Raw genomic sequence first — 25,515 nt, 5'->3', positions numbered from 1 at the left:
ATAGGATGCATTGAAAAGACGAATGCGAGGAGCGAGCGACAGGTCTGTGGGGTGGTTAGTGACGATCTGGTGGAGGCTGCGGACCGAAATACACTCGCACGGCCAATTCTCACTAACACGAATCTAATTTCCAATGCATATGCAGCCAACCATCATCTCAGAAAGTGGCCGCGCTATTTCAGGCGGGCCAGCCAGTGCCATGTAGCGAATCAGGACCGTATCTCAAGTTCGATCCACCTTGTTTCTTATACTATCTTCTTTTTCTAAATTATCCACGATACTTTCCAATATAAACTGAACCGAAATATTTTCAGTCGTGATTTTAAGACTTTCCTATTCTTCCCGAGGCTCAGGTCTTATAAACACATCAGGCATATTATAAGCACATCTATAAATGTCAACGTTTTCCTTCTATTCGATCGATATCTTAAATAAGAATAAGATACTGAATGTATCGAATGTTCTCCAAAAATTATACCCAAACACTTGGGATAATTTTGAAACGATTAGATATGAAATAAGGAATAACAAAGATGATTCTAACGAAATGATTTGGTAGTTAACGAAGAGTGATGAACAAATACTATCGATAAATTCCGGAATGCAAAAGTTTATAGAAGATTATTTTTGAACCAACTATCCGCCACCTTGATACACAACCTTGCAAATCAATGTACGTCGAGCAAATCAATGTATGTAGACATTAGGTTTCTCTATAACTTAAATCTCTCAAAATTATTTTACATTTAACAGCTATGATGATCTGTATATTTGTATATATGTACGTAAAATTTACACTCAATTTTACGAACGAGAAATAACGCTGTTTGACGGACAAAGTAAATATTCTAGTTCCTCTTCCATTCCCATTTTGACGATCGTTTCGTAAAATCAAGTTGATCCAAATGAACGGCACGAAATCGTTCAAGACATATTATTCGTGGAAAAACATATCTTTCAACAAAGATCTAATCGTTTATATATATTATTAACATGAAGATTTGATAAGTGTTTTGCGATAAGTTGTCATACCAACGGAACTATCGAAAGAAATCTTTTGTTCATATTTTGTACAAAATCTAAGACCATATTTATCTAAATCTAAAACAAATTAGAAGTAGGGCAGAAAGAAATTAGCCGAGAAATAAGGAGTTAAATTAAACGTAAAAGAGTTAACAACTCGAGGATAATTAATCTGACTAACCGTTAGAGAAAAAGGAAATCGATCATGTTCTTACTCAACAATCGACGCACCTGCGACATGCTACGCAAGTTCCGCAACAAGCGAGAGAGAGAGAGAGAGAGAGGACTTCATATACAATTTTCATCTTCAGCGCTCGCTTTTGCTTCGTAACATGCACAAAATATCGTCTTTTTAGGTCGTTCATTTGAAAGTTATACGAAATTGTACGAGTGTACGAAACAATCGAGAATTTCCTTAATTCTCTTGGAAGGTTCATATTTTCTTCAACTGACGACAAAATTTTCATTATCCGAAGAAGGAATTGCTTTGCATGCTTCTTTAGAATTGAGCCAAGACGTCGAAATATATTGTCTGCTTTCAAAGTTGTTCACGAGTAGACGAGTATGTACATATATAGATACACACACACACACACACACACACACACACATGTATATACTTAGAAACATACATACATCGAAACCGTCGACGACGGGAAACTTTTTGTACAGAGGCGTTTCCAAGAGACGAGCAAGAGTTGACCTGAATAGCGAGCACACGTATTCGCGGATAGCATGTGCTAACGTGTGTAATGTATCGTTGCTACGCGCAGCTTTCAAGCTCGCTTAGCAAGCTTTCGTATTATTTCACCTATACAGATACTCTTATAACGTCCGATCTAATCAAAGGAAATGATCCTCGAAAAAGAACGAAGAAAATTTCCTTAAATTTTCGAGTTTCCTTCTCAACGTAAATTCTCCCTATTATCTCGAAACATTTTTCAATAGTACATCGAAGTCTTTAAAATTCACATAGATATAAAAATTCGTTTATTCTTTATAAGAATAAAAATTATTGAACGATGTGGCTTAATTATCAATCTCAATAAAAAAAAATTAACAAAAAGGAATAGATAACTAGAGAGAACTTGTATAGAAATTGATAGCCACGAACTGATGGTTGCAATTTTAAGGATACGCATACATTGACATGGCTCATGAACCATGCCTGTGACCCATTTGCTTAAACGCTGATGAAATAATATTCCGTCGTTGGCCGCGTGCGATACAAGGGTGAAGGAAGCTCGAAAACAGATACACGTAAATGCATACATTTACAAGCGATGGAAACGCGGCGAAAAAGAGAAGAAGATAAAAAAGAAAAAAAAAAAAGGACGAGTAAAGAGAGAATGAAAAAAAAAATAAAATAAAAAATAAAAAAAGAAAGGGAAGAGAGAAGACCGGACTGACTCGTGAAGTATCGTCGTCGTTGCGCGCGTCAAAACCGTAATGGAGCATTGTGAACGAGAAGTACTTTGTTAAAAAGCGTGTCCAAAAAATCTCTTTCGTTTGATAACGCGAATTCACAGACGACAACAAACGAGAGAAACGAGAGTTCTACTCAGAGAAGTAAAAAAGTTGAGACGCGAGAGTTTATTGTTTCACGGATGACGAATGGTATGCCAGAGACTATGGATTGTCTGTCATATTTAACGATTTTTCTAACTTTTGTGTCTTAAAACCAACGAGAATGTCGATGACGAGAATAAAAAGCTTTTGATTTTCATCACCCATCGCTACCACAATTACAAACATTCTTTCATTATGGACATTAATGTGACAGAGACATTTTAAAACAGTGACGAAAATTATCGAATATGAGCTTTTCGTATTTTGCGATGTATGTATTCGTAACGTTTAATACTGAATCGTAACCTTTTCATTTAAATCGTTATTTTAAGAAAATGAACGCTTCTTATCTCGAACTTCTTATCACGTACTTTATGATAAAAAGAAACATAATGATAAACTCGTTGAAAATATTTAATCGTTTGATCATTTTATATATATATATCAATGATATTTGAATTTTTTAATTGATCCAAAAGAATTATCATTCGTATTGGCGGTGAGAAACCCACGCGTCGTGGCTGCATTCCATCCCTGAAGAGCGTGCATAATATTACGCTCGTATGTATGTCGTATACAAAGTCATGAGTCATACGAGATATGTCGAAACGCAGTCACGTGTTGGCAAAAACAATATGCCTTATTATTGAACATAGAAAATGTCAAGAATTTCTCGTTAATGACGGCCCTCTTCCATCTTGTCTTTCTTCTCACTCTTTTCGCACTCTTCACCTCCCTACGAAACTTTTTTATTTCTTCAATTTCGCTGTATTTATTAAACGTAAAAAGATTCTATCAAATTTTTCGCAATTTCTTTTAATCCTTGAAAGAAAATTAAGATTCATAAAAGTCTGTAAGGAAAAAAAGTAGTATAAATACATTGAATATGTAAATGCAATTCCGAATTAATGCCGGATATTTGAGATCGTATTTTGATCAAGTATTCCGAGAGTGAACGTTGATTCGTGTCGCCAAGAACGCGAAGTAGGTCGACAATATATGCGAATAATTGTGTGTGCATATTGTTAAATAAGAAGGCACATTCGTCGATTTACATTGATTGAAAGTGCGAACGAAATCGATTCAATGTAACTACAGGCAGAAACTTATTCTTTACGTGCTATTAATTCGTTGTCAAACGTTTAAAGAATATTCGTTTAATAAATCGATTCCTATTGTTAAATTAATAAGAAGATATATATATATATATATATATATATATATATATATATATATGTATGCAAGACTAAGTTTTTATTTTACTAACAGGTACTTATCAAGGACAATGGCTTCGAGGAATGAGACACGGATATGGAGTAAGAAGCAGTGCACCTTTTGGTTTGGCGAGTCACTATAAACCACCGAAGCAAGTAAGAGCGTCCTTGACTTCCCTGAGAAGCGCGGATGTGGGTCCAGCGGTTGCACCAACACCTGATCCGACCGATAGGAGAGATCGTCGAGTAGACGATAGCAGAGGAGGCTTCGTATTGAAGGCCAGGAGTGACGATCCCCCAGCTCGAAGAAAGAGTTTAACGGAGAAGTCCTTGAAGAAGGGAATTCTATCGGTAATTGGACGTCATGGTTTAATCAAAAGTTTATTACCATTTAGAAAATTTATTTCTAAGAAAATATGTTTTCTCAGGGTTTGAAAATTCGAAAACAGAAGAGCACGGGTGATTTAGAGAAACGTGGAACAGGAGGAAGTATTCGAAGTAATGCTAGTTCAGCATCATGGATGTCGACTGAGAGTTCACAGAGCCAAGCATCAGCGTCCGTCCATACTGACAGTAATGCGTCTTTTGTCATCGAGGTGAGTCATTCTTACATCGATCGTATTCCGATCGAACATAAGTATATACATACATATATATATATATATAAGTACGTAAATTAGGCGCGTAGATAGTGTGCAATTGGCTTAAACATGAAACGCAAAATGTTGACCGATTTCGCAAGAAATCGACCGATGTAATTATTTGAGAAACATTACGTTCGTCTCATAAATCAAGTTTCATGATTTGTCATCTAATAAGAAAATTCAATTGGCAGGACGAACAGATGGACGCCTCTGTAACCGAGACGTATCTTGGCGAATGGAAAAACGACAAGAGAACTGGTTTCGGTATATCGGAAAGGAGCGATGGTTTGCGATATGCAGGCGAGTGGTTCAACAATCGAAAGTACGGTTACGGTGTGACGACCTTTCGGGATGGTACCAAGGAGGAAGGAAAGTACAAGAACAACGTACTGATTACCAGCCAAAAAAAGAAGCATCTATTTCTGATTAGATCTGCCAAATTTCGTGAAAGGATAGAAGCTGCCGTTAACGCGGCTCAAAGAGCGAGCAAGATAGCGCTTCAAAAAGCTGATATCGCCATCTCGAGGACAGCAACGGCCCGAGGAAAAGCCGAATCCGCGGACAACGCTGCTGATCACGCGAGAGAAGATTCCGAGTTGGCCCAACAAACGGCCAGACAGTTCGCCCCGGATTTCAGGCAGCCTGGTTTAGAGAGACTTAAAAATCGAGAAATTCCGAAATATGTGCCACCGCCGCAGGACACTGTGCCTGGTAAAAGTATACTCCATAAAAGCACGACGTTGGACCAAACTGGATCGACACCTTCGAAGACGGCAATTTCGAGTGTCGATTCGACAGCGACGATTACTACAACGACGACGACGACGACGACAGCAACAACGACAATGTCATCGACGTCGATGACAGCCAGCAACGTGATGCAATCGATCAGAAGAGCTAGCATGAAGCCGCAGAATATGATGCAGAATCAATTACCTAATCAGATATCGCCGAATCAACTTTCGAATCAGATTCCGCAAATGGTCAACACTCAAAGTTCTCTTCCAATTCAAAATCTCTATCAGACGCAATACGTTCCAACAATGCCACCAAATTCACCTCAGCAAAATCAGCCATACCCTAATAGCATACCAAATCAGTATCCTCAAAGTCCGTATCAACCGAACCAGTATCCAAATCAACCTAACACCTACAACCAGACGCCGTACCAACCTGCTACCTCACCTCAGCTGGATCCTGGATATACTGGATATCAGCAGCAACAGACACCGGCTAGATCGCAAGGATTCCAAAACATGCAACCTTATCTAAATCAACAGGTAATTTTAATCGACAAACTTTGCTTTTCCTAATGGACAACAAGCATCAAGATTAGGAATCATCTTACCGTTCCGTATTCATTCCGGGAATATCTATTACGATTTAAAGACGATAGTCTTCGTTTTTCTGATTCTGAAACATCCACGTCAACTCTCTATGTTTCTCTGTTTCTTTCTAGATCTTGTATCCGCAACCCCCGGTTATGTACGGTCCAATGACATTCGCCCAAATGAATCAATACGAAGCGCAGCTTTATGGTGTAAGCGATTTGACGAGTCCCCAATTAAACCTTTTAGATTATCATATCCAGCGACTTACGCAATTCTATTTGTCGCTTGTCAGAGGCATTGAAAAAAAATACAAAACATTTTACAACATTTTGTAAAAAAAAAAAAGGAAACACTTGATTTTACAAGTAGACATTTTTTAACGCATTACCGCGCGTTAGGCTTTGGACCTCGTAATCTTCTCGTCAATTTCGTATATTTTTTATGGCGTCCAATCTCTTCGTTCGATGCATTTTTAAATAATGTATTTTAAAACTTTTGCACTTATCTTTTTTATTAGGTAATCCTAGCTCCTCTCTGCACAACCAACGTCCGTCTCATTGGTGTAAGGTGGACAAAAAAAATTTCCTTTGATTCCTTACTTTTATAGAATTAATAATTTAACGTAATTAACACGTATTAACGATAAAATACTGGTCATCCTAGATGTATTTCAACATCTAAAAACATACTTCTTACATTCTTCCACCAAATACAAAACGATGATGGAAGTGAATGAAAAAAAAAAAAAAAAAAAAAAAAAAAAAAAAAAAAAAATAGAAAAATAGAAAAAAGAAATATTCTTCTCGATGTTAAAAATGTACCTGAAAACCTTTACACTCGATCTCGTGGGATCCTAGCTTTTCCCTTATCATCGAATTCACAGGACTCGAGTTCTATTCGTGTCGAAGCGATTTAAAACGATTCGATGTATGTTTTTCAGGCGAATCAGGTGCCGAATCAGTATGGGCCGAATCCGATGAATCAATACAATCCGCAGTCAATGTTAAATCAGCAACAACAAGAACAACCGTCGCAGCAAGCGCAATCTATGCAGCAGTATCCTGATGGAATCACAGACATTCAAAGGCCACCAAGTTCGGCGAGTATACGAAGGAACAGCAGGGTCTTAAGTCCGCAGGATAGACCGGGCACTATTGGTCAAACATTAAACGACAGGTGTAACATTTTCATTAAATCTGAAATTAATTTATCATTTATCATTGTCTTCCTTATAAAAAAGACAAAAAAGATTGTTGACCATATTTAAGGATGTATTACGAATAATTATGTTTAGTTTAATTTCGTTAGATCTTATTCGTTCGAATTCGAAGAAAAATCGTGCCTATAAAATTCAGCGAAAAGATCGGCACTCGGTATGCCCACGCGCGATCTTATAATTCTAAAATTTCTTCTTCGTAAATACACTCCTCTCATGGTTTCGAGAGAGTCAGTTCATTCGCCACGTTCAATTAACATGAGTCAAGGAACTAAAATAAATGTTTCAATAATTTTCCGTGCAATCAAGGAAAAGCCGGGGAAAAAGATATTCCTGGAAGTTAAACTATCGCTATCATATACGGTCATATACGGAAAATAAAATATTCTCCGATATTATTATTACATAACACAAAATGCTATAATTTATCGTAGGCTGGATCATTACAAGAGGCCACCTAGTCGTGATAGTTCCGTAGATCGATATGCCAGAGCGCATTCCCGATTGACAGGATCAAGACAGCCGTCTGTTGACAAAACCGTAACAAATACATCCACGGATCTAATCGACAGGTAAAAAGATCAATATCGTAAATAAAAAATTAACCTAATTAAGTAAGAAATTAATATTAAGAACTTGTATTGAATTCCATTCGAAAAAAAAGAAAAAAAAAAAAAGAAGTAATTAATGGTACTAAACGATATTGTATGATGTTATATTGCATTTGTGCAAGGCAGTAAATGTTTTAAATAAATATCGATAGTTCCTTTGAAAAGGATAGATTTTTGAGTAAAATATTTTTACGAAAACTTTAAAGAAAATGATGCGTTTTAAGATCGACGAGGGCTCCCAGTGTTATTCGATCCGGCACGCCATTGAACGGCTCGGTGGTAGGAAGTGGTACGGCGACACCAACTTATGCGGCATCGACTTCCGGGCAATTTGAAGGAGCACTTTTAAAGAACCGCAACCTTGGTCAAGACATCCTCCCAAGTCCTGGGCAACCGAAACGAACCGAGAGTCTCTATGTTACGCCCGCGCGTAATTCAAACGTTTCCGGTGGCGGAGGTGGCGGAGGTGGCGGAGGTGTTGCAGGAGGCGGTGCATCGAAAGTGAGTCTCCTTCGAATCATTATTTCTTTCACGTATTTGGCACAGATAGTCGTCATCTCGTCGCTAAGAAGTCATGGCACTCTCGTGCGTCATTAACAAGTCGAAGATAATAACATATAATATTGTCGTGTTTACACTTATATTCCCATTAATATCATTGATCTTTTATCTTCGAAATATTTGTTAAAACTTTCATTTATCAATCAATTATTTTTAATTTTAATCGTGAACAAATTGTTCGACAATATTATTTGCGATTAACCTTCGTTAACGAGTTTCATTTAACATTTAACTTTCTCTCTAGATCATTAGATCTATTGGCACACACACACACACACATTTTTTTATCGACATGGTAAATTTCCTTGGCGCTACCATCATTCGGTTAATCTTTTAGAGAGTTTCTTTTTTTTTTTTTTTGGACGAATATTTGAACGTAAATAAATAAACACGTTGAATAGTAAAAATTAGATAGGAAATTACGTAGACACGCACAAGCGAACGACGTAAAAATATTCCAGAAAATATTAAAGGAACAGATTTTATACGTCGAAGAATACGTTTCACACTGTTACGATCATTTTCGGGAAGCTTTCGTAGAAACAAGGCGAGAGACGCTTTTTCAACTCGTTCAAATATAACTTCGGCGGTCTGCAGATATTAAACAAGATAACAATCGTTCCCTGATACTCTTTACCACGTTTGCTTCTCGAAAAGAAGATTATTACGCATTTATAATGAGCGATCACGAAGAAGTAAATTTTTCTTAAAAATACCAAAGTCAGATCTCGACGATCGACGTCATCGCTCCAATCTGTCATGATCGCGATGAGAAAATACATTCGATGAAGATGCACGAGATCCAGTCTTAATTCACGCGAGATTAAAATCATGAATTTAATTTTCTACAATAGAATTTTCATTAGCTACGATATATTCAATTTTTTGATAGAAGTAAACAAAGAAAAAGTATTGGGACAATTTCGATTTAGGACGATTACCTTTGATATTGAAATTTCTTATTCATTTTCGTAAAGAAACGATAAACAATTTATTTCGTTGAAGGATCGAATCATCTTTCATACCTCAAATCTTCAATCCTTTTTTCGTCGATTTCTAACACGTCATTTGTCTCTCTCTCTCTCTCTCTCTCTCTCTCTCTCTCTCTCTCTCTCTCTCTCTATCCATCTATCTATCTATCTTTCTCTCCCACTCTTTCTCTCTCACTCCCCTTCTCTCTTTCTCTGTCTCTTTACTCACCTTGTAATCTATTTCAAGCCCTCCCCCACTCGCTCCTTTCCGATCCCAACCCAACTTTCTCTATCTTTTCTTCTATCTGTGGATTTTGTCTGTCTCTGTGTAACCGTATGGCGTTTGGTGCTGTGTTCTGTGCATGCCATCCCAGGACGCAAGCCGGACGGTCCCCGCCTTCGCCGAAGCGTCAAAGAGCCGCGCAACCCTATGAGTATAAGTATTTATATTAATCTGTAGGTATACACAATACTACAGATATGATTTATACGAAGGCACGAAGCTGCCGACGTTTGTCGTTGTTATGCATTCTTCGAACGAATCTCGAACGATCGAAATTGAATCGTAATATCGTGATAACTATCCATCCATTTCTTACACATCTTTATTTTGAAAGCTTGTCCGTTATAATTGTAATATATATATATATATATATATACTATCGTTCACATTGAACACCATAAGCATAAAGTATACATATATTTATTGATAAAAAAAATGTGAGCTTGATTCGTTCAGTGTCTCATTGTAATCACGGTTTTGATGAAAGACACCTTCGTTCCGTAGTTTGTCAAGGACAAAAGAAAAAGAGGAAGGAAAAACAATAATCTTGAGTTCGATAACTATATATATAAAGGATCGGCCAATAAAAGATCGATTGATCGACCAGAAGACGCTTCGAATGAAGATCTTTCTGATAATGCTTTAAATTAGATGTTTATAAAAAATTGCTTATACGGCTGTTTCTAGACCGAGGCCTTAGCTAAGAGAACTATCTCGCAATATTCTGATTAACGAGAGGTCATTATGGTGGAAAAAGAGAACGCACGTACCTGTTTGTAGTTCGTTATTAGTCATTTATCTTATAAAAAAATAGAAACATGGAGAGAAGGCAAAAAATCGCGTATTTCACGGCATGAAAGGACAATTAATTAATTTCGCCCAACGAGAGTATTTTTTCAGAATGTGTGTACGCCTTTTAATGCCTTCTTGTCCAAAAACAAACATATTTTTCTATTAAGAATAATGAGAATATCCGATTGATCTAGACGATCGACGGCTATATCACTTTCGTTGTAGGTTACGATTAAATCGCAAAAAGAAACAAAAACAAAAAGAGTACCTATGTATTTTACTCTCTACTATGAGAATACTGAGAATTGAAGTGTTTATATATACATATATATGTATGTGCTATTTAATGTGTATGTGTGTATATATATATGTATGTATGTATAAATACTGAACACTTCCTTTTGAAGAGAAAACGTAATGAAATACCCTCCAATTTATTTTTCCGCTCGAAAAAGAAAGAACGGAGAGGTCTCAGTCGAGAATAATATAATAATATTTTAGAGACTGCTGCCGAAAATATATAACAATAACAACAACAATAATAATAATAACAATAACAATAACAATAATAATAATAATAATAATAATAATAATAATAATAATAATAATAATAATATGAAAGATGTTAAATGAATATAAACGAGTGTCTGTATTTTATGTCTATATGAATGTAATAACGTATTAAATAGTTTTACGAAAGAAGTTAAATCGAAACATTTACAAAGTATTACAGGGCCATAATTCGTTCAATTAGTTCAACTTTATTAAGAGTAATTAATCAAGGTAGACTTCCATTTTATCATCTTGCCCGTTTATCCTTTTAAACGATAAGTTTAGTAATTTAAAGTAATAAGAGTAAAAACAAACGAAAAAAGGAAGGCATAAAAATTGCAAACATTTAAAAGTTCATTGATTACGATGATCGTAATATACTTATACACACAAAATAAACAACACGAGGAGAGAATTTCGCCGCGAACACAAATAAAAAAATGGGAGATATGTGCATACGTACAGATACTAATTCCATTATTCTTACGTCCGTTAATTAAATTAAATTAAATTAAATTAAATTAAATTAAATTAAGGAGAAAGTTCAAAGGTAAGGAGTAGTGGCGCGCGGTGTGGAGGCGGGGACCAATTTTTTAACCGTACTTTGAATTCTTTTTTCTATCTGTCTGTTTGTCTATCTGTCTCTATTTCTCTCTCTCCCACCCTCCTCTCTCTCTCTCTCTCTCTCTCTCTCTCCCTCTTTCTCTCTCTCTTTCTTTTTTACTATACTTCACTCTTCTTTCGACGTTCTGTACGTCTTTTTCTCCTGACCTTTTACATTACTATTTCGTCGTTCTTCTTGCACGAAAGAAAACCACTTCTAAGACACACGTTCGATCACTTCTCCCATCGTAAAAGCATATTCAATGACCATTGCACTTATCTTGATATCATTGTTATCGTTGAATGATTTCAATCGATAAAATGAAAAGGAGAAGACCTCAAATAAATCTCTAAACCTCCACCTCCACGCCGCTTATTTTTCCTGTTTTTTAAATCAGAGACATTATTTTTCTAACGCGTTGCTTTTATTACTATTACTATTACTATTACTATTACTACTTTTACTACTATTACTATTACTACTACTACTGCTACTGCTACTGCTACTGCTACTACTACTACTATTGCTATCATTACTGGTACTACTGATACTACTACTACTACTGTTATTATTATTTCTAATACTACAATGCGTAAAGCAACTCGATGGAATTTATGACGTGCCAACTAACTTTTTTAATAAAACAGAAGGAAAATGATAAAGTACACGAGTAATACGTTTCGACGGATTAATAATGTTGGTCCATTTAACCTGCATTTCACCCTTTTCGAGGAAAATCAAAATGTGCGAAAGATAATACAAATTGATTCTCTCATTCTTACACGAACCTTTCATTCCTTCCACCAGGTTTTCTGACACCTGCACGAAATGTTTCTGCGTTTTACTATTACATTTTAATAATCGATCATAATGTTTATCGGTATAATTGTTCGTAAGTCACGTTGAACCTTTTCAATGCATAAAGAAATAGTAATATTCGTTTAGTTCTCATAAATTTATGTTGCACTATGATATATCGAAAAATAAAATAATAGAAACCGTGCTTCGATGAATTTTTCGAAAAGTAAAAATTGGAAATATAATGGAGTGCGGTAAAAATTCAATTTACGATAGATTCAACGTGGCATATCTAACTCGTAAAACAAACACGGTCGTGCCTAAAGAATGTATGCGCATACGACGACGATTAAGAGATTAGGTACGGTTGATCTAAAGAAAAAGAAAAAAAAAAAAGAACACTCGAATATAAAACAAGAAGACAGAAGAAAAAAAAGAGAGCGCGAGAAGAGAAAAATGGAGGAAATTAAAGGAAAAAGTCTTGTAATTTTCAACGATTTTTCAATGTTTTATCTCGTCCGAGGAGTTTGCGAGTTTCCAAAACGGAAGAACTTTGGAAAAGTTTTCCATGTTGATGACGATATAAATGTACGAAGATTTACTCAAGTGCCAAAGTTTCTCTCAAAGTGTCTTCACCTTGTAAAATTAAAAAAGAAAAAACATAGATTTTTTCACTCGTGCGGGTGACAGAATATATCTGAAAGAAAGAAAAAAGAAAAATCTTTTCTTTGATTTCGATCGAAGTGATATTTTTAATCATTGCGAGCCGCAGGAAGAATCCAAAGCGAAACTTTGGACACGTCAGCTAAACATTCCAGATCAACATTTCGCGTACCAATTATAAATCGAGATGATAAATTCACGGAATCTTATTCATCATGCTCACAACGATGTTACAAAGTGTTGACTCGATGTATTGAATGTATTTATGTATACGATGTGTCAGTTGTTATTAAGTGACAGATTAAAGTATATCGATCGTACGGCGAGAATTTAATTTCATGAAACTTTGAAATCCTAACATCATTAGAAATACGAGATTGTTATCGTTTTAATCCAATCTCCGATCCAAATAAGAGAAGATAAGCCAGAAGCCTGGCTAAGAGAAGGAATAGAATCGAATCGACGATTGTTTTTTATTTGAAAAATAATAAAGCTTATATATTTCCGATCTTTGTGTAAACCTTACGCACGTGCTTTTGAATTGGAAAGCTCTGCATTGTTACGTGATCGTTGTTAGAAGGGATTGTGCCAAAATGTACTTTACGCAAGAAAGTATCATCGGTTAATCGAGCCTTGACTGCGTTCCAAGAAAGTCAAAGAACAATCGGGAAGAGATAAGTTTCTGCTCATGTTTCTCGCAATTAATGTATATCGACTATCAAATTTGTTCTCTCTTCCTTACCTCAAAGTCAAACAAAAATTTCCACAAGAAAGATATAAAACCGTATACGCGTATATTAATCTCGCGTGAGAATCGGTATCGTTCAATGAAAATATGATAGAAAGATAAACGAGCCACCGGAGAATATAATTTATAAAATAACATAGAGTAATTTATCGTAATAACTTTTTACTCTATGAATATTAATGTATATTACGTTTAGCGTGAAAATATCACGGGATTAAAGCACTGTAGATTAATTAAGCTAATTAGCGCCCGCGTCGTTGCACTTTCAATGGCAACGAAATCGTAATTTACCGTTTGGTGATAAAGAGAAAGAAGAAGGGAAAAAAATGACAATAGTTTCGCAAAGTCGAATGAACGTATCTGGCCATGGAAAATACTTTAAAGAACGACTGTAAACATTTCTTCTTCTTCTTCTTCTTCTTCTTCTTCTCGTTCTTCTTCTTATTATTTCTTATCTTAGCTCGAAAGGTACGACTTAATGAATCATGAAAATCGTTATGACTTTATTTGCGTGCCAAAAGCGTGAATCAGCCGATGCGAATTGCAGTTTCGTTTTTATATCCTTCGCAGTACCGATGGTATTTCCGATGGTATTTCCGATGGGAATCGCGACACCCGAGGAAGTTGTAAATTTTATAAAAACGCGAGTAAAGGTTGGATATTTCCGATATTCCCGGCTGATAAATAAACATCGATCCTCGAAGAAATATTTTTAATGTTCGCTGCGTTTGAACGAGCTCGAACTTGGGAATCGTTCTATTAATTAATAAGTACTATAATTGCGACTCGTATAAATGGAGATAAACGTTAACGATAAATTCTGCGTACTATAATATGGTGCGTACGAGATCGTTAAACCTAACGAAGGATCCTCGTGAGTATGAATATTTTCTGAGCAAAGCAGGAAACGTCGTATATGATGAATTTGACGAATTCGAAAGTTACCAGATAATATTCCAAATATCGAATAATAAAGAAAAGAAGAAAAAGTTATTATTCGAGGGATCAGAACTCGGGGGGGGGGGGGGGTAATAATATTTTAAAATTCGATAAAGAAAAGAAAAAGAAAAGAAAGAAGCTGGCAATCGAAGAGAAGCAAAGAAACGAAACGAACGCGTCGCGACGCGACGAAGTTATTTTGACGCAAAAATAGTGGGGCATCGCTCTATTTCGGTCCGTTGAGCCAGGGCCGATCAGTCTGCGGCCTGGCTTCCCAACCAGGAGGCCGTGGATCCGCATTTTCCAATCGTCTATTCCGCGCTACGAAAGATTCGTCGTATCTAAATGAGATAAGACAAAGAGTAGATAGACAAATTGAGTCTATCTTGGAATCGAAAAATCGAAAGTTTGATAACGAAGAGACGAGAAAACAGAGCGGATTTAGGGAGAGAGGAAAAAGAAAAATTAATCGTTCGGAAGAACCTCGAAGAAGAATCTTGGTGATGCAGTAATACAAAAAGAAATCAAAAATAAGTAAATAAATAAAAGAAAGATACAAAAGAAATAAAAGAATAAAAAGAAGAAAAAGATAGAGAGGGAAAAGTAAAAAAGAAAAGAAAGAACGTTATTTCCGTTGTGAAGCTCTCTATACCTGTGAAGCTTGATTTTGAGAACTTTGCAAAGAGAAGGGGAAAAAAAATGTTTTGGTCCGAGCCCGACGAGGAGGAGGAGGCGCTTCTTTGCAGCCCGGCTCTAATGGCCAGGAGAGCGTCCGAGTCCTGGATCGTCGCGCCCCCTGTCGAGGTACGAAAAGGATCGTATCCCTTCGTCCACCGACTCGACATTTTCTTATTATTAATCTTCATCTTTTTTCTCATCTATTTTCTTTCGTTTTTGTATACTGACTAAAGTTCGCGTTTATTTCTTGAGCGAAACATCAATGGCAGCATTAAATTCACGACCAAGGAAAGAAGATAGGCATCATTGAACGATTTCAATTTTAAAGAACAATGTTTATCTTCATTTTGGTTGGTTTTTTTTTTTCTTTTCTTTTTATATATAATTGAAATGAGTCATCCACTCTAGAAAGGTGAACATATTCTTGGATCGATCAACATTTTTGGACGTTCGGCGATTCTCAGTCAATAAGAGGAATCCGTTTCGAAGGTCAATGGATTGATGATTTTAGCCGGGCTCGGAGTACTCGACCTTGCACAGCCCAATGTTACGTTTATGAGGCCAACTTTGAATTCTGGAATTGTTCCAGACGACCTCTTTTTAACATCCTCAAGTGTTCTTCTTTTCTAACACGTTTAAGTGTCTTCGTTTCTAGAGATCTACCTTTTCATTCGTAACGTAAATAAACAATTAAAAAAGGATACATACATACACACACACACACACACACACACACACACACATATATATATAAAAAGCGGAAAGTAAAATGTTTTCTACGACTCTTCAATGAATAATTCTGCCAGATCGTTAGGCATAATAGTATTAAAATTATAATATTCCTGTATACGAGCTTCACCTCTCTCTCTTTTTTTTCCGTTTTTCTTTTCCTTTCCAACAGGCGATGCCGGTCGCAGCAATGACCCTTCAACGAAAAAAGTCACTGCCGGATGTGGCCCAAGGTATTCAATTAACAGCAACAACACCATTATCGAGGGAAGAAGTTAGTGTTCTAAGTAGTATGAGGAGAGAAGAAATCCGTAGGCAGATCGACGAGAGCGAAAGGCTCAGGGCCAATCCTCTTCTCTACCTGGTCAGTCCTCAGGTCAAAGTAAGTATCTTTAATTTTTCCCTTCCCTTTCTTTCCTTTTCTTTTTTGGGATCCCCAAAATATTCCCGTTTGTCAAAGGAACAGGAAAATTCCTTTCTCAAGATCTCGAGAAAATAAAATATATTTTATATATCTTTTAGAAATATTCCAAAGATTTTTTACTTCTCGGTAAAATACTTCAAATTAACAGACAGGCATAGACTTACAGTGACTCAATGACTCACGAAAACATTCAAACACTCGCTGTTACAATTATAAATATTAAAAATATGCATGTTAGACTTAATTTCTAAAAGTAATATTGCAACAAAATTATTGAGGTTGTGTATATGAAATTTAAAGCAAATTGAAAAAAATTGTCACGAAAGTATTCGAAAGGCATTAATTATATGCACTTTATTTTCTATTAATATTTAGTTGAACTATGACTTAAATAATGGTTTCGAGACGATGTTGCATATTGTGCACTAGTTTCTTAGTTTCTTGTAAGTCGGATAGAATTTCACGTCTTCAAAATCTTTTGTTTTAATATACATTTCAAAGTTATATCACAATTTTTTTATGTTTAATCGATTGCGGTTCACAAATGTTCGATGGGATTAATGTCTTTGTGGGAGTATAATAAATACGATGTATTGTACAATAACCATTCTTTTATAATTTTGGCCATATGCCTGGGATCATTGTCTTATTGCAAATAAAAAATTTTCAGCAATCCTAATTTCGTAGCATTTTCTTTTAAATTGTTTTCTAAAATATTAAAATATTTATATTTATCTAAAATGCCATCGATAGAAACAAGATTTCCTATACCGTTTACAGCTATAAACTCCCACAACGTTACGGAATCATCGCTATGTTTTACGTACATTTTTAACCTTCATTTCTGATTTGGGTTTCCTCCAAACATAATAACATTCATCAAATCCAAATATATTAAATTTACTTTTGTCAGAAAGAATAACTTTATCACGGGAAGCATTATCTTTATTTATGTACTCTTTCGGAAATTTTAAACGATTAACTTGATTCGTCTTGTTAATGAATGCTTTCTGTTTTGGAATTCTACACAACCCAAAATCATTGTTGGGTAAAATCCTGCGACATACAATTCGGTATGAATATCCTTTTTAATAGAACGTTGTTAGGAATTATTTCAGTGAGTTTTGTAGGCAAAGTATTTGGATCATTTTTTATTTCGCGTATAACAATTCTCTCTTCTCAACTAGTTCATTTCTTTGGTTAATCTACACGGTATTTATTCGCAACTGTTTCTTCATTTTTTAATTTTTTAATAATATAATGCATTGTAGATACAAATTTTCCTAATAATTTGGCAATTTGCTTATGATTTTCAATCTTTATGCAATTTTAATATTAACTCTCCCTCGCATATCTGCGTTTCCAATTTTTTGGAAACTCAGATTTTTTGGGAACTCATTATCATTATATAAACTAACGTTATTCACAATGAAGAACGAAATTTACTACAAGATATCATTATTTCCACTAAATCTATCAATGTTTGCTGTTTCTATACAAAAATATTGTTTAAGAGCTTGATCTCTATACGTTCGAATACATTTATGACTCTGTTTCAATAAATTCTTGAAACGAATGTTTCATGAATTCTATGAACAAATATTATTCTATTTACTTCAAATTTCTTATACATAATCTCGATAGTTGCATCTTATAATAGTTGCAACTTTGAATTTAAGTCTAACATACTTAAATCTAACACCGTACATACTTATTAGAAATCATAAAACTCCAAAAGCAAAGGCATAATTCTTCTGGAATTTCTCGTTATACCAAAATCTTGGAGAAAATTAAGAAGAAGAAGAAGATTAAAATGCATCATTATGAGCATTGATTTTTATTAAAACCAAATGTTAATTCACTTTTTTGATAATTCGCAAGATGCATAACTCCAAGAGAGGCACAATAATATCGTATACCAATATATAACAAATCAATATAACCTATATCAATATATGCATAATACTTAATATTAATTATACCGACATATAATGCTTATATATATTAATACTTGTCAGTGTAAACGTATTCGTACTAAACGTCACAAAACATAAGAACGTGACAATTTAGAACATTCAAGGAGGACAAGCAAGTTTAGTTAACCGTAAAATCGACTTTGAGATATAGAAAATCGTTTCTTATCTAAATTATCATATTTCGAATAGTTTTGTAAACAAATGAAAGGTCACGAACTACTTAGAACAAAGAGAAGGAGGGAGAGAAAGAGAGAGAGAGAAAAAGATGAAAACGTTATTTTACTGAAATCGCTAACCGTGGCCAGATATAGACGGAAATGGCGTAAGAGAATGACGAGTACATAAAAACAAACATAATGAGAAATTATATATGTACATATATATATATATGGATAATAAAAAATGATCATCAATTTAAACGTGTCAGTTGCGCGAAGAATGTTTTTCTAGCATTCGCTATATTTCAATCATAGAATAGGATAAAGAAACATTAAAAACGTAAAAGAAAGAGAGGGAAAAAAAAGTAGTAACAGCAATATCATACTTAAAACTCAGAGTTCTAGAATGGAAATGATGCAAGATTGTGAAAGGAAGAGTAACATTAATTCGATTTCTCGAATGTTTTATCTTTCGATTCCGAATCGGTAAAAGTAAGTATATACGTGAAAGACCTGTCGAAGGATGTAATTTGTCAATTAACGTCAGTTATTCACGTAACCTGATTCAATCTTGTTGCCAAGTCTCAAGAATAATTCTAGTATCAGATCAGGAATGAGTAGATAGGTACTTTAAATTCTTCCGAAGTCAAATCGATCGATTCTATTTTTCATAAATTTCCTAATTAATATCGAATAATCAAAAACGTTGACTTTAATGTTGACCTTGTTAATTATTTTTTGTTTCCAATAGTTCAACCTAAATTATTTATGATCGGGAAAGAACACGTTACGAAGTAAAAAAAAAAAAAAATCAAATATCAAAGTACATCCGTTCGTTAAATTCGATTGCGTTGACTACAGGATGTTTACTTCGTTCGTCGTCACTTCCAAGTGTTTTTATTAGTATAGCATTTAACGAGACTCACGTAGATCTATAGGCATATAGACTACAAGGCTATCGTCGAACTCGTTCGAGCTAGTGTAAATATAGGCTCGACCGTGCGAATTCTTTCGGGACAATGACGACCTCATTTTTATCCATGAATGTAACAATGGTAATAATAATTAATTATACATACATTTTACTCGCATAAAAAGAAAAAGAAATTGTATTGCGAGCAATATCCGAATGTTTTTTGGATAAAACAGAATAAAAAGGAAAGTAATTAAGCGACGATAAAAAAAAAAAAAAATCATTTCGTCTGGCGTAATTGAGATAGATAAAAAACCGAGCGTACTTTTGTACATATAATGTTTAAGCGGCGAGATAACTTTACGTAAAAACAATGATGTGTCACGAATCATCCACGATTTGTTTAAGGACGAAATAAATATTACAAGGCCATACGTATGCGTATGCGTATACATATACGTTTACGTTTATTACGTTTATCTTCGCGTTCGTTGACCCTCCTCCAATATTCTGCATTAACGCAAAGTACCGAACCATTTCATTAAATAACGTTGCTTTACATGTACTTATATATATATATATATATATATATATATATATATATATATATATTACACGTTGCGTCTGAAAAGCAATGAGTCATAAAGAGTGTCGTAGTTGGTGGAAGGAATATCCTTGCCATATCGAAACCAAGGCCTGCTTATGCCTCTTTGTTTATCCAGATATAATAATGAGCTGTTCGTATAGAAACGTTAGAAACATTACTCCCGATATTCAGAGAATAGAATTCATATAACAATATCATATCGCATCATATAATTTCATTAATATTATTAATAATAACGCCGAGGAAATTTTGATTTCGATAATCCAAATGATAATGAAATAGTTAAAAATAAAAAAGAAACTTACGAGATGATCAATCAAATTCATTTGACATTATACATTTTGCAGGACTGGTTCTCCCGGCAACAGCTGGTAATGCTGGTGCTCTTCATCAACATATCCTTAGCCCTGATGTTCTTCAAGTTGCTGACGTAGCAGCCAGCCAATGATCGGGTTCACGGACTCGTGGTAGACGTGACCTGAGACCTCAGGGTGTCTCGAGACGCCCTGGGTCGTCAAACGTGGCATAAATTTCTCGAGAGAAAGGAAATATCAAGAAAGGATGGTAAGGTATGATGCCACACACCTGACCGTTGAAAACGGCTTTTTCGAACGACCGAGAAAGAGAAACGGAAAGACAGAAGGGAGAGGGAGAGAGAGAGAGAGAGAGAGAGAAGAAGAGAAAGGGAACGAGGAAGGAGAATCCCATATTCGTGTCCTTGAAGAGGAACGATTTTGTGAAAAAGTTCCATTGTGGGACCTGCTTCAAACGGAGAAAGGAAGGAAAAACACAAAAAAAAGAAATATAAACAACAAGTTAATGGATGATTTTGCGGTGTATAAGATTGTCGTCTAGATGGTTAAAAAAAGAATAAAATATGAAAAAAGAGAAAAAAAAATTTTACAGAAACGAAGATAAATAACAATAAGAGAAACAATTTCGGGATTATTATTTTTAAACCCGATGGAAATTTTGAAGACGAGGTCCAGATTTCAAGCGAAACATTGATTCAATATATACATATACATATATATATACATATATATATATATATATATATATATATATATATATGTATGTATAAAAAAAAGAAAAAATGGTGAAAGGAGAAATAATAGAGAGAAAAAAAAGTATATTATAATTTAACAGGCGCGTATCACGAGTAAAAGAAAATAATCGATTTGATTTAGAAAATGGGTCGTCGACGACCCTTTATCATACCTATTTTTACACAGATATTTTAATAAGACTACTACTACAATTACTTAATATTTACTACAACTACTACTTCTAATTGTAAGAGTAGCTCGAGTCTTGTTTATAGTTAAGCCGAATTAACGCGGCCGAATGATTATGCGCACACGAATTCCTCTTTCTTTAAATTAATTATTATATATACAGCGTCGTCTTTTCTTTTTTGTTTTCCTTATCAAACGATCGACTTGAAGGCGAGAATTATTGGCTAGAATTAAATCTCGATACGATCTTCTGTATGTATGTATGTATGCGTACGTATCAATTTTGAAACATACAATGAATCGATATGAATACATATGAATGAACGATAGAATTCATTTTAAGGAAGAACGAAATAGACGTTCCTATATTTAGCAAAAAAAAAAAAAAGAAAAAACAACAAAAAAATTGTTTCATCGATCGATGAAAAAAAAAGGAAAAAAAAAACAACAACAACAAAAGAAAAGAAAAGAGAATGAAATTATGGCAGTGATTTTGGAAATTAGCAGAAAAGATTTTATCGAATAAGAAGAATTTTGTCGGGTACATGGAATTAAATTTTGCAGAGTAATTTTTATGAGGGATAAAGGAAAGGATTATTATTATTATCACTACTATTATCAAGAGCGAGGTCTAACAATGAAAAATATTTTTACAGCAAAATGTTCGGAGTTTTTGAGATAAACGAAGACGATCGAACTGTGAAGAGCTTTCAAAAGGCGTCATATCTTTTTTAAAAAAGGACGTAAATACGAACATGTTTTTTCTATCGCGTAGCTTTGCTAGATAAACGGTCGGTCGAATACGACACGATTGGAGAATGTGTAATTGGAGGATATATAATAGATAATTTAGCGAGACGCGTTAAAATTTAGCCGAGACGCGTTTTCACGAGTTTAGAAATTTTTTGTAAAAATAGAAAAAGAAGAGAACGAAGAAGAGAACACACGCTCCGAATCGTCACGAGCTATTTGTAACTTTTTTCGTGGCGTCGAGCTAATTCTTAATGGATTGATCTACGGCTCGAATGCATTAATAAGATTCGTGGACGTAGCTTGGGTATATAGAAGCGATGCTGATTTCGCGAAGCGTTCGCATAATTTGTGCCGTTAAATCGTTGGTGAAACTGGTGAAAGAAGAAGAAAAAAAAAAGCAAGAGAAAAGATGAAAAGAAAGAGAGAAAGAGAAATATTATTCAGCTTCTTTTTCCTGATAAAACACACAATTATAGACCGGTGCGATTGTCCAACGTAAATTGAACGTATGTAAATCTTTTCAAAACGCGAAACTTCCTAGGCGAAATAGCGTTAAAAATATAAATAGAATTTGTAGCTCGACGATACGCGTATCTGATTATTTACATCTCAGACGGAACGAGAAACGAGAGGAATATGAAAAAGAAAAAGAGAGAAAAAGAAATGTTATTAATTGCTAAGCTGATAGATAGTTGAGCTCAGGTAGGTTTCGTGATTAATATCTCATAGACATGTCTGGCGGATATTTAAATAGTCAAATTCAAAATAGGATTAATTTGTTATCGTGCGGAGCGTTTGAGAATTGTACTTGAGTATTCAAGTCGAATTGATGATCTCGATAGAAAAAGAAAAAAGAAAGAAAAAAATAAAGAAAGAGAAATGAAAGAAGAATTATCGAGTTCTCTCTATATTAAAGAATAAAAATAAAAATAATTTACGCACCGTAATTTTTTGTAATCAATGATAAATATACTCGAGTTACTTCAAAAGATGCTCCATGCTCTCACAGTGATATTATATAAGAGAAAATGAAGGACAGTAATGTTGTCTCTCTTTTGTACGACATTCGAAATTATTCGAAAATGTCGATTACGGAAATTCCTCCTTCCCGTTCTCGAGTGTTTGCATTTTTCCAGCCTCGAGCATAGCTGAAATATTTAAAGATACATTTGTAAATAAAAACGAAGGAAGGAAAAAAAATAAAACGTATACCGTATCCGTTCAATCGTGCTCGTACTTCTATCGATCTATCGATCTTTCCACGAAGTGTCTTAAGGAAAATCTTTGTTGGAGCCTTCGACGAATCTAACGAGCATCCTATATGCATAGAAAGAAGAATTTAATATGTGCTAATATGTTGATAAGATCTACATTGGACGACACACAATACATTTTTGTCGACTTTCTTAAAAAAAGAGGAAACACAAAATGAAGAAACATAAGAGAGAAAGAGAAAGAGAGAGAGAGAGAGAACGTGAGAGAAAATAAACAATGCTGAACATATAACAATACAAAAAATGAATAGATATTCGATAGTAATCTCAAGATTAGTATAATTTCGCGAGAATTATCTCGTTTTACCAAGACGAGCACGTAAAACGGAACGTTTTGGAGTTAAGGGAATTTCAATTCGTCAAACATAATAGAATATTTTCGATGGTATAGCTTTTAATGTAAGCGCTAATGAAGTTGTCATTTTTTAAATGAAAAAAAAAAGAAAAGATATAGATGAGAATGAGGAATAAGAAAGGAAAAAAGGAAACATGAAAAAAACAAAATCTTGTTTTTCTTCTTTCCCGAATGCGTCGAGCTCAAATGACTCTTCGAATTTGTTAATCTAACAATAAAAAAAAAAACAAAAAAAAACAAAAAAAGAAAAAAAATGTATCTGGGAACACGAGTATTGATAGGGATGCTGAAAGAAAAATAGAAAAAGGGAGTTAACACATGTGCGTGTGTATGTTTTTGAAAATAAGATTACTTAATGAAAGGCGTGTGTATCGATAATTGGAATACGATTTGAAGGATTTTCTGTTTTTCCTTACAAGCCGCATTCATGCATACACACATATACATATTCGTAAATATATATATATATGTGTATATAAATTTACGTACACACCTACATACTAGCGCAAACATCACTCACTTGTGCCGAATCTTGTATTATGACATATATATATATATATATATATATATATATATATATATAGCTAATAATACCAGAAACAACAGCTATACAATTTTTATCAATGAGAATGCGTATGATGCGTGCATATAGCGTGTGTGTGTGTGAGAGAGAGCGAAAGAGAGAGAGAGAGAGAGAGAGAGAGAGAGAAACAAAGAAACCAGAACCATTGTAGTCGTTATATCGTTACTCAGTTTCGTTACAAAAGAGCCATATCACGAATCAAATGAAATTTTACTATTGTATGTACATGTATAGGTTTATCTCGATTGAATATGAAGAAAATTGATTTGGCTATTTACTTGCTATATCAAATCTTTATATATATATCTATATATATCTATATATATATATCTATTTATATATATATATGTATATATATATATATAATTATATTTATATAAAATATAATATATATACATACACAGACACACATTAAAAGCATATGTATATTTTACTTGTTATGACTCTGACTATTATCGCAGTTAGTATATCTCGTTATTATTGTATATTACCATTATTACGATTAATTATTACCATTATTATTGATTATTATGATTATTAATTACCACTATCACCAACAAGGTCATTATCATCATTATCGTGTAAAAGGCGACGGTGGCGAGTATAATTAAAAAGAAAATTTTGGTACTTTGAGATGAAGTAAAAAAAGAGATAGAAGAAAAAAATGACAAATAAACAAATTGATAATTGAGAAAAAAAAAAGAAACAAAACGGGAATAAAAATAACGAAACATAAAACGCGAATAGGACCGAATGGTCCACTGACAATTGTTGATTTGCAAGAGCAGTGATTCAATAAACTTGTATCATGACTGATCCGTTGCGTTCGCTCATTGATCCGTGCACGATCAAGACGAAAGGAAAAAAATCAAGGTTGAAAGATAAAGTCTCGCGTTTCGCATGACGAAACGTAGACTTAATTGCAACAGCTTTGATTAGATGCGCGCGCGCATTAACAAACACCGCTTAAGTTTCGAACAGAGGAAATCACAATTGAATCGATTTCCAAAGGCGTTTGTTTCGTTTCTAATTTCCTTTTCGTCTTAAACGTAACACGTTTACTCGTAATTATAAATGTGTAACAAGAAACTTGCTACAGGAGGATGTACTTGACAAAAAAAGAAAAAAAAAAAGAAAACGAATTAATGAAACGTAACAAATAGAGAGGAAATAAAAGAGATATCTTTTTTGTTTTATACAATCAATTTCTTTACACTTTGCGTCACTCTTGACTACAAAAAAATTCATTATTTAAAATGATTCGGTCTACGTCTATTAAAAGTGAACAGTGTGATATAAAATCATAAA

General features: G+C 34.3%; 2 protein-coding genes and 1 long non-coding RNA gene across 23 annotated transcripts in view; 2 read left to right on the top strand and 1 right to left on the bottom strand.

Annotated features, from left to right (window-relative positions):
• Positions 1–14,605, top strand: part of LOC118446891 (uncharacterized) — a 34,116-nt gene extending 19,511 nt beyond the window's left edge. For 18 of the 19 annotated variants that reach the window (XM_085656204.1, XM_085656203.1, XM_085656205.1 and 15 more), the window contains 8 exons: positions 3,862–4,157; positions 4,235–4,402; positions 4,642–5,730; positions 5,910–5,990; positions 6,722–6,957; positions 7,432–7,569; positions 7,833–8,109; positions 9,515–14,605. In XM_085656204.1, coding sequence (XP_085512330.1) covers positions 3,862–4,157; positions 4,235–4,402; positions 4,642–5,730; positions 5,910–5,990; positions 6,722–6,957; positions 7,432–7,569; positions 7,833–8,109; positions 9,515–9,574 — 2,345 coding nt within the window. In that variant the 3' untranslated portion in view covers positions 9,575–14,605. The remainder of the gene's footprint in view (positions 1–3,861; positions 4,158–4,234; positions 4,403–4,641; positions 5,731–5,909; positions 5,991–6,721; positions 6,958–7,431; positions 7,570–7,832; positions 8,110–9,514) is intronic. The other variant, XM_085656206.1, reaches the window with a different exon arrangement.
• The window catches only part of LOC118446900 (uncharacterized), a 47,848-nt gene that overhangs the window by 11,255 nt on the left and 11,078 nt on the right, over positions 1–25,515 (bottom strand). For 2 of the 3 annotated variants that reach the window (XR_014982010.1, XR_014982011.1), the window contains exon 3: positions 9,302–9,568. This is a non-coding gene — a long non-coding RNA (uncharacterized LOC118446900). Of the gene's footprint in view, positions 1–9,301; positions 9,569–25,515 lie in introns of those variants that run through there. The other variant, XR_004839715.2, reaches the window with a different exon arrangement.
• Positions 14,792–23,774, top strand: LOC118446902 (uncharacterized). Its single transcript, XM_035878097.2, has 3 exons — positions 14,792–15,323; positions 16,099–16,308; positions 20,352–23,774. Exons 1-3 carry the CDS (start codon positions 15,219–15,221, stop codon positions 20,436–20,438), a joined length of 402 nt encoding a protein of 133 aa, XP_035733990.1. The 5' UTR covers positions 14,792–15,218; the 3' UTR covers positions 20,439–23,774.

Source organism: Vespa mandarinia, chromosome 3 (genome assembly GCF_050613455.1).
Source record: "Vespa mandarinia isolate Hongniang chromosome 3, ASM5061345v1, whole genome shotgun sequence".
NCBI classification, from domain to species: Eukaryota; Metazoa; Arthropoda; class Insecta; order Hymenoptera; family Vespidae; genus Vespa; species Vespa mandarinia.
This window is presented reverse-complemented; position numbering and strand designations above follow the sequence as displayed.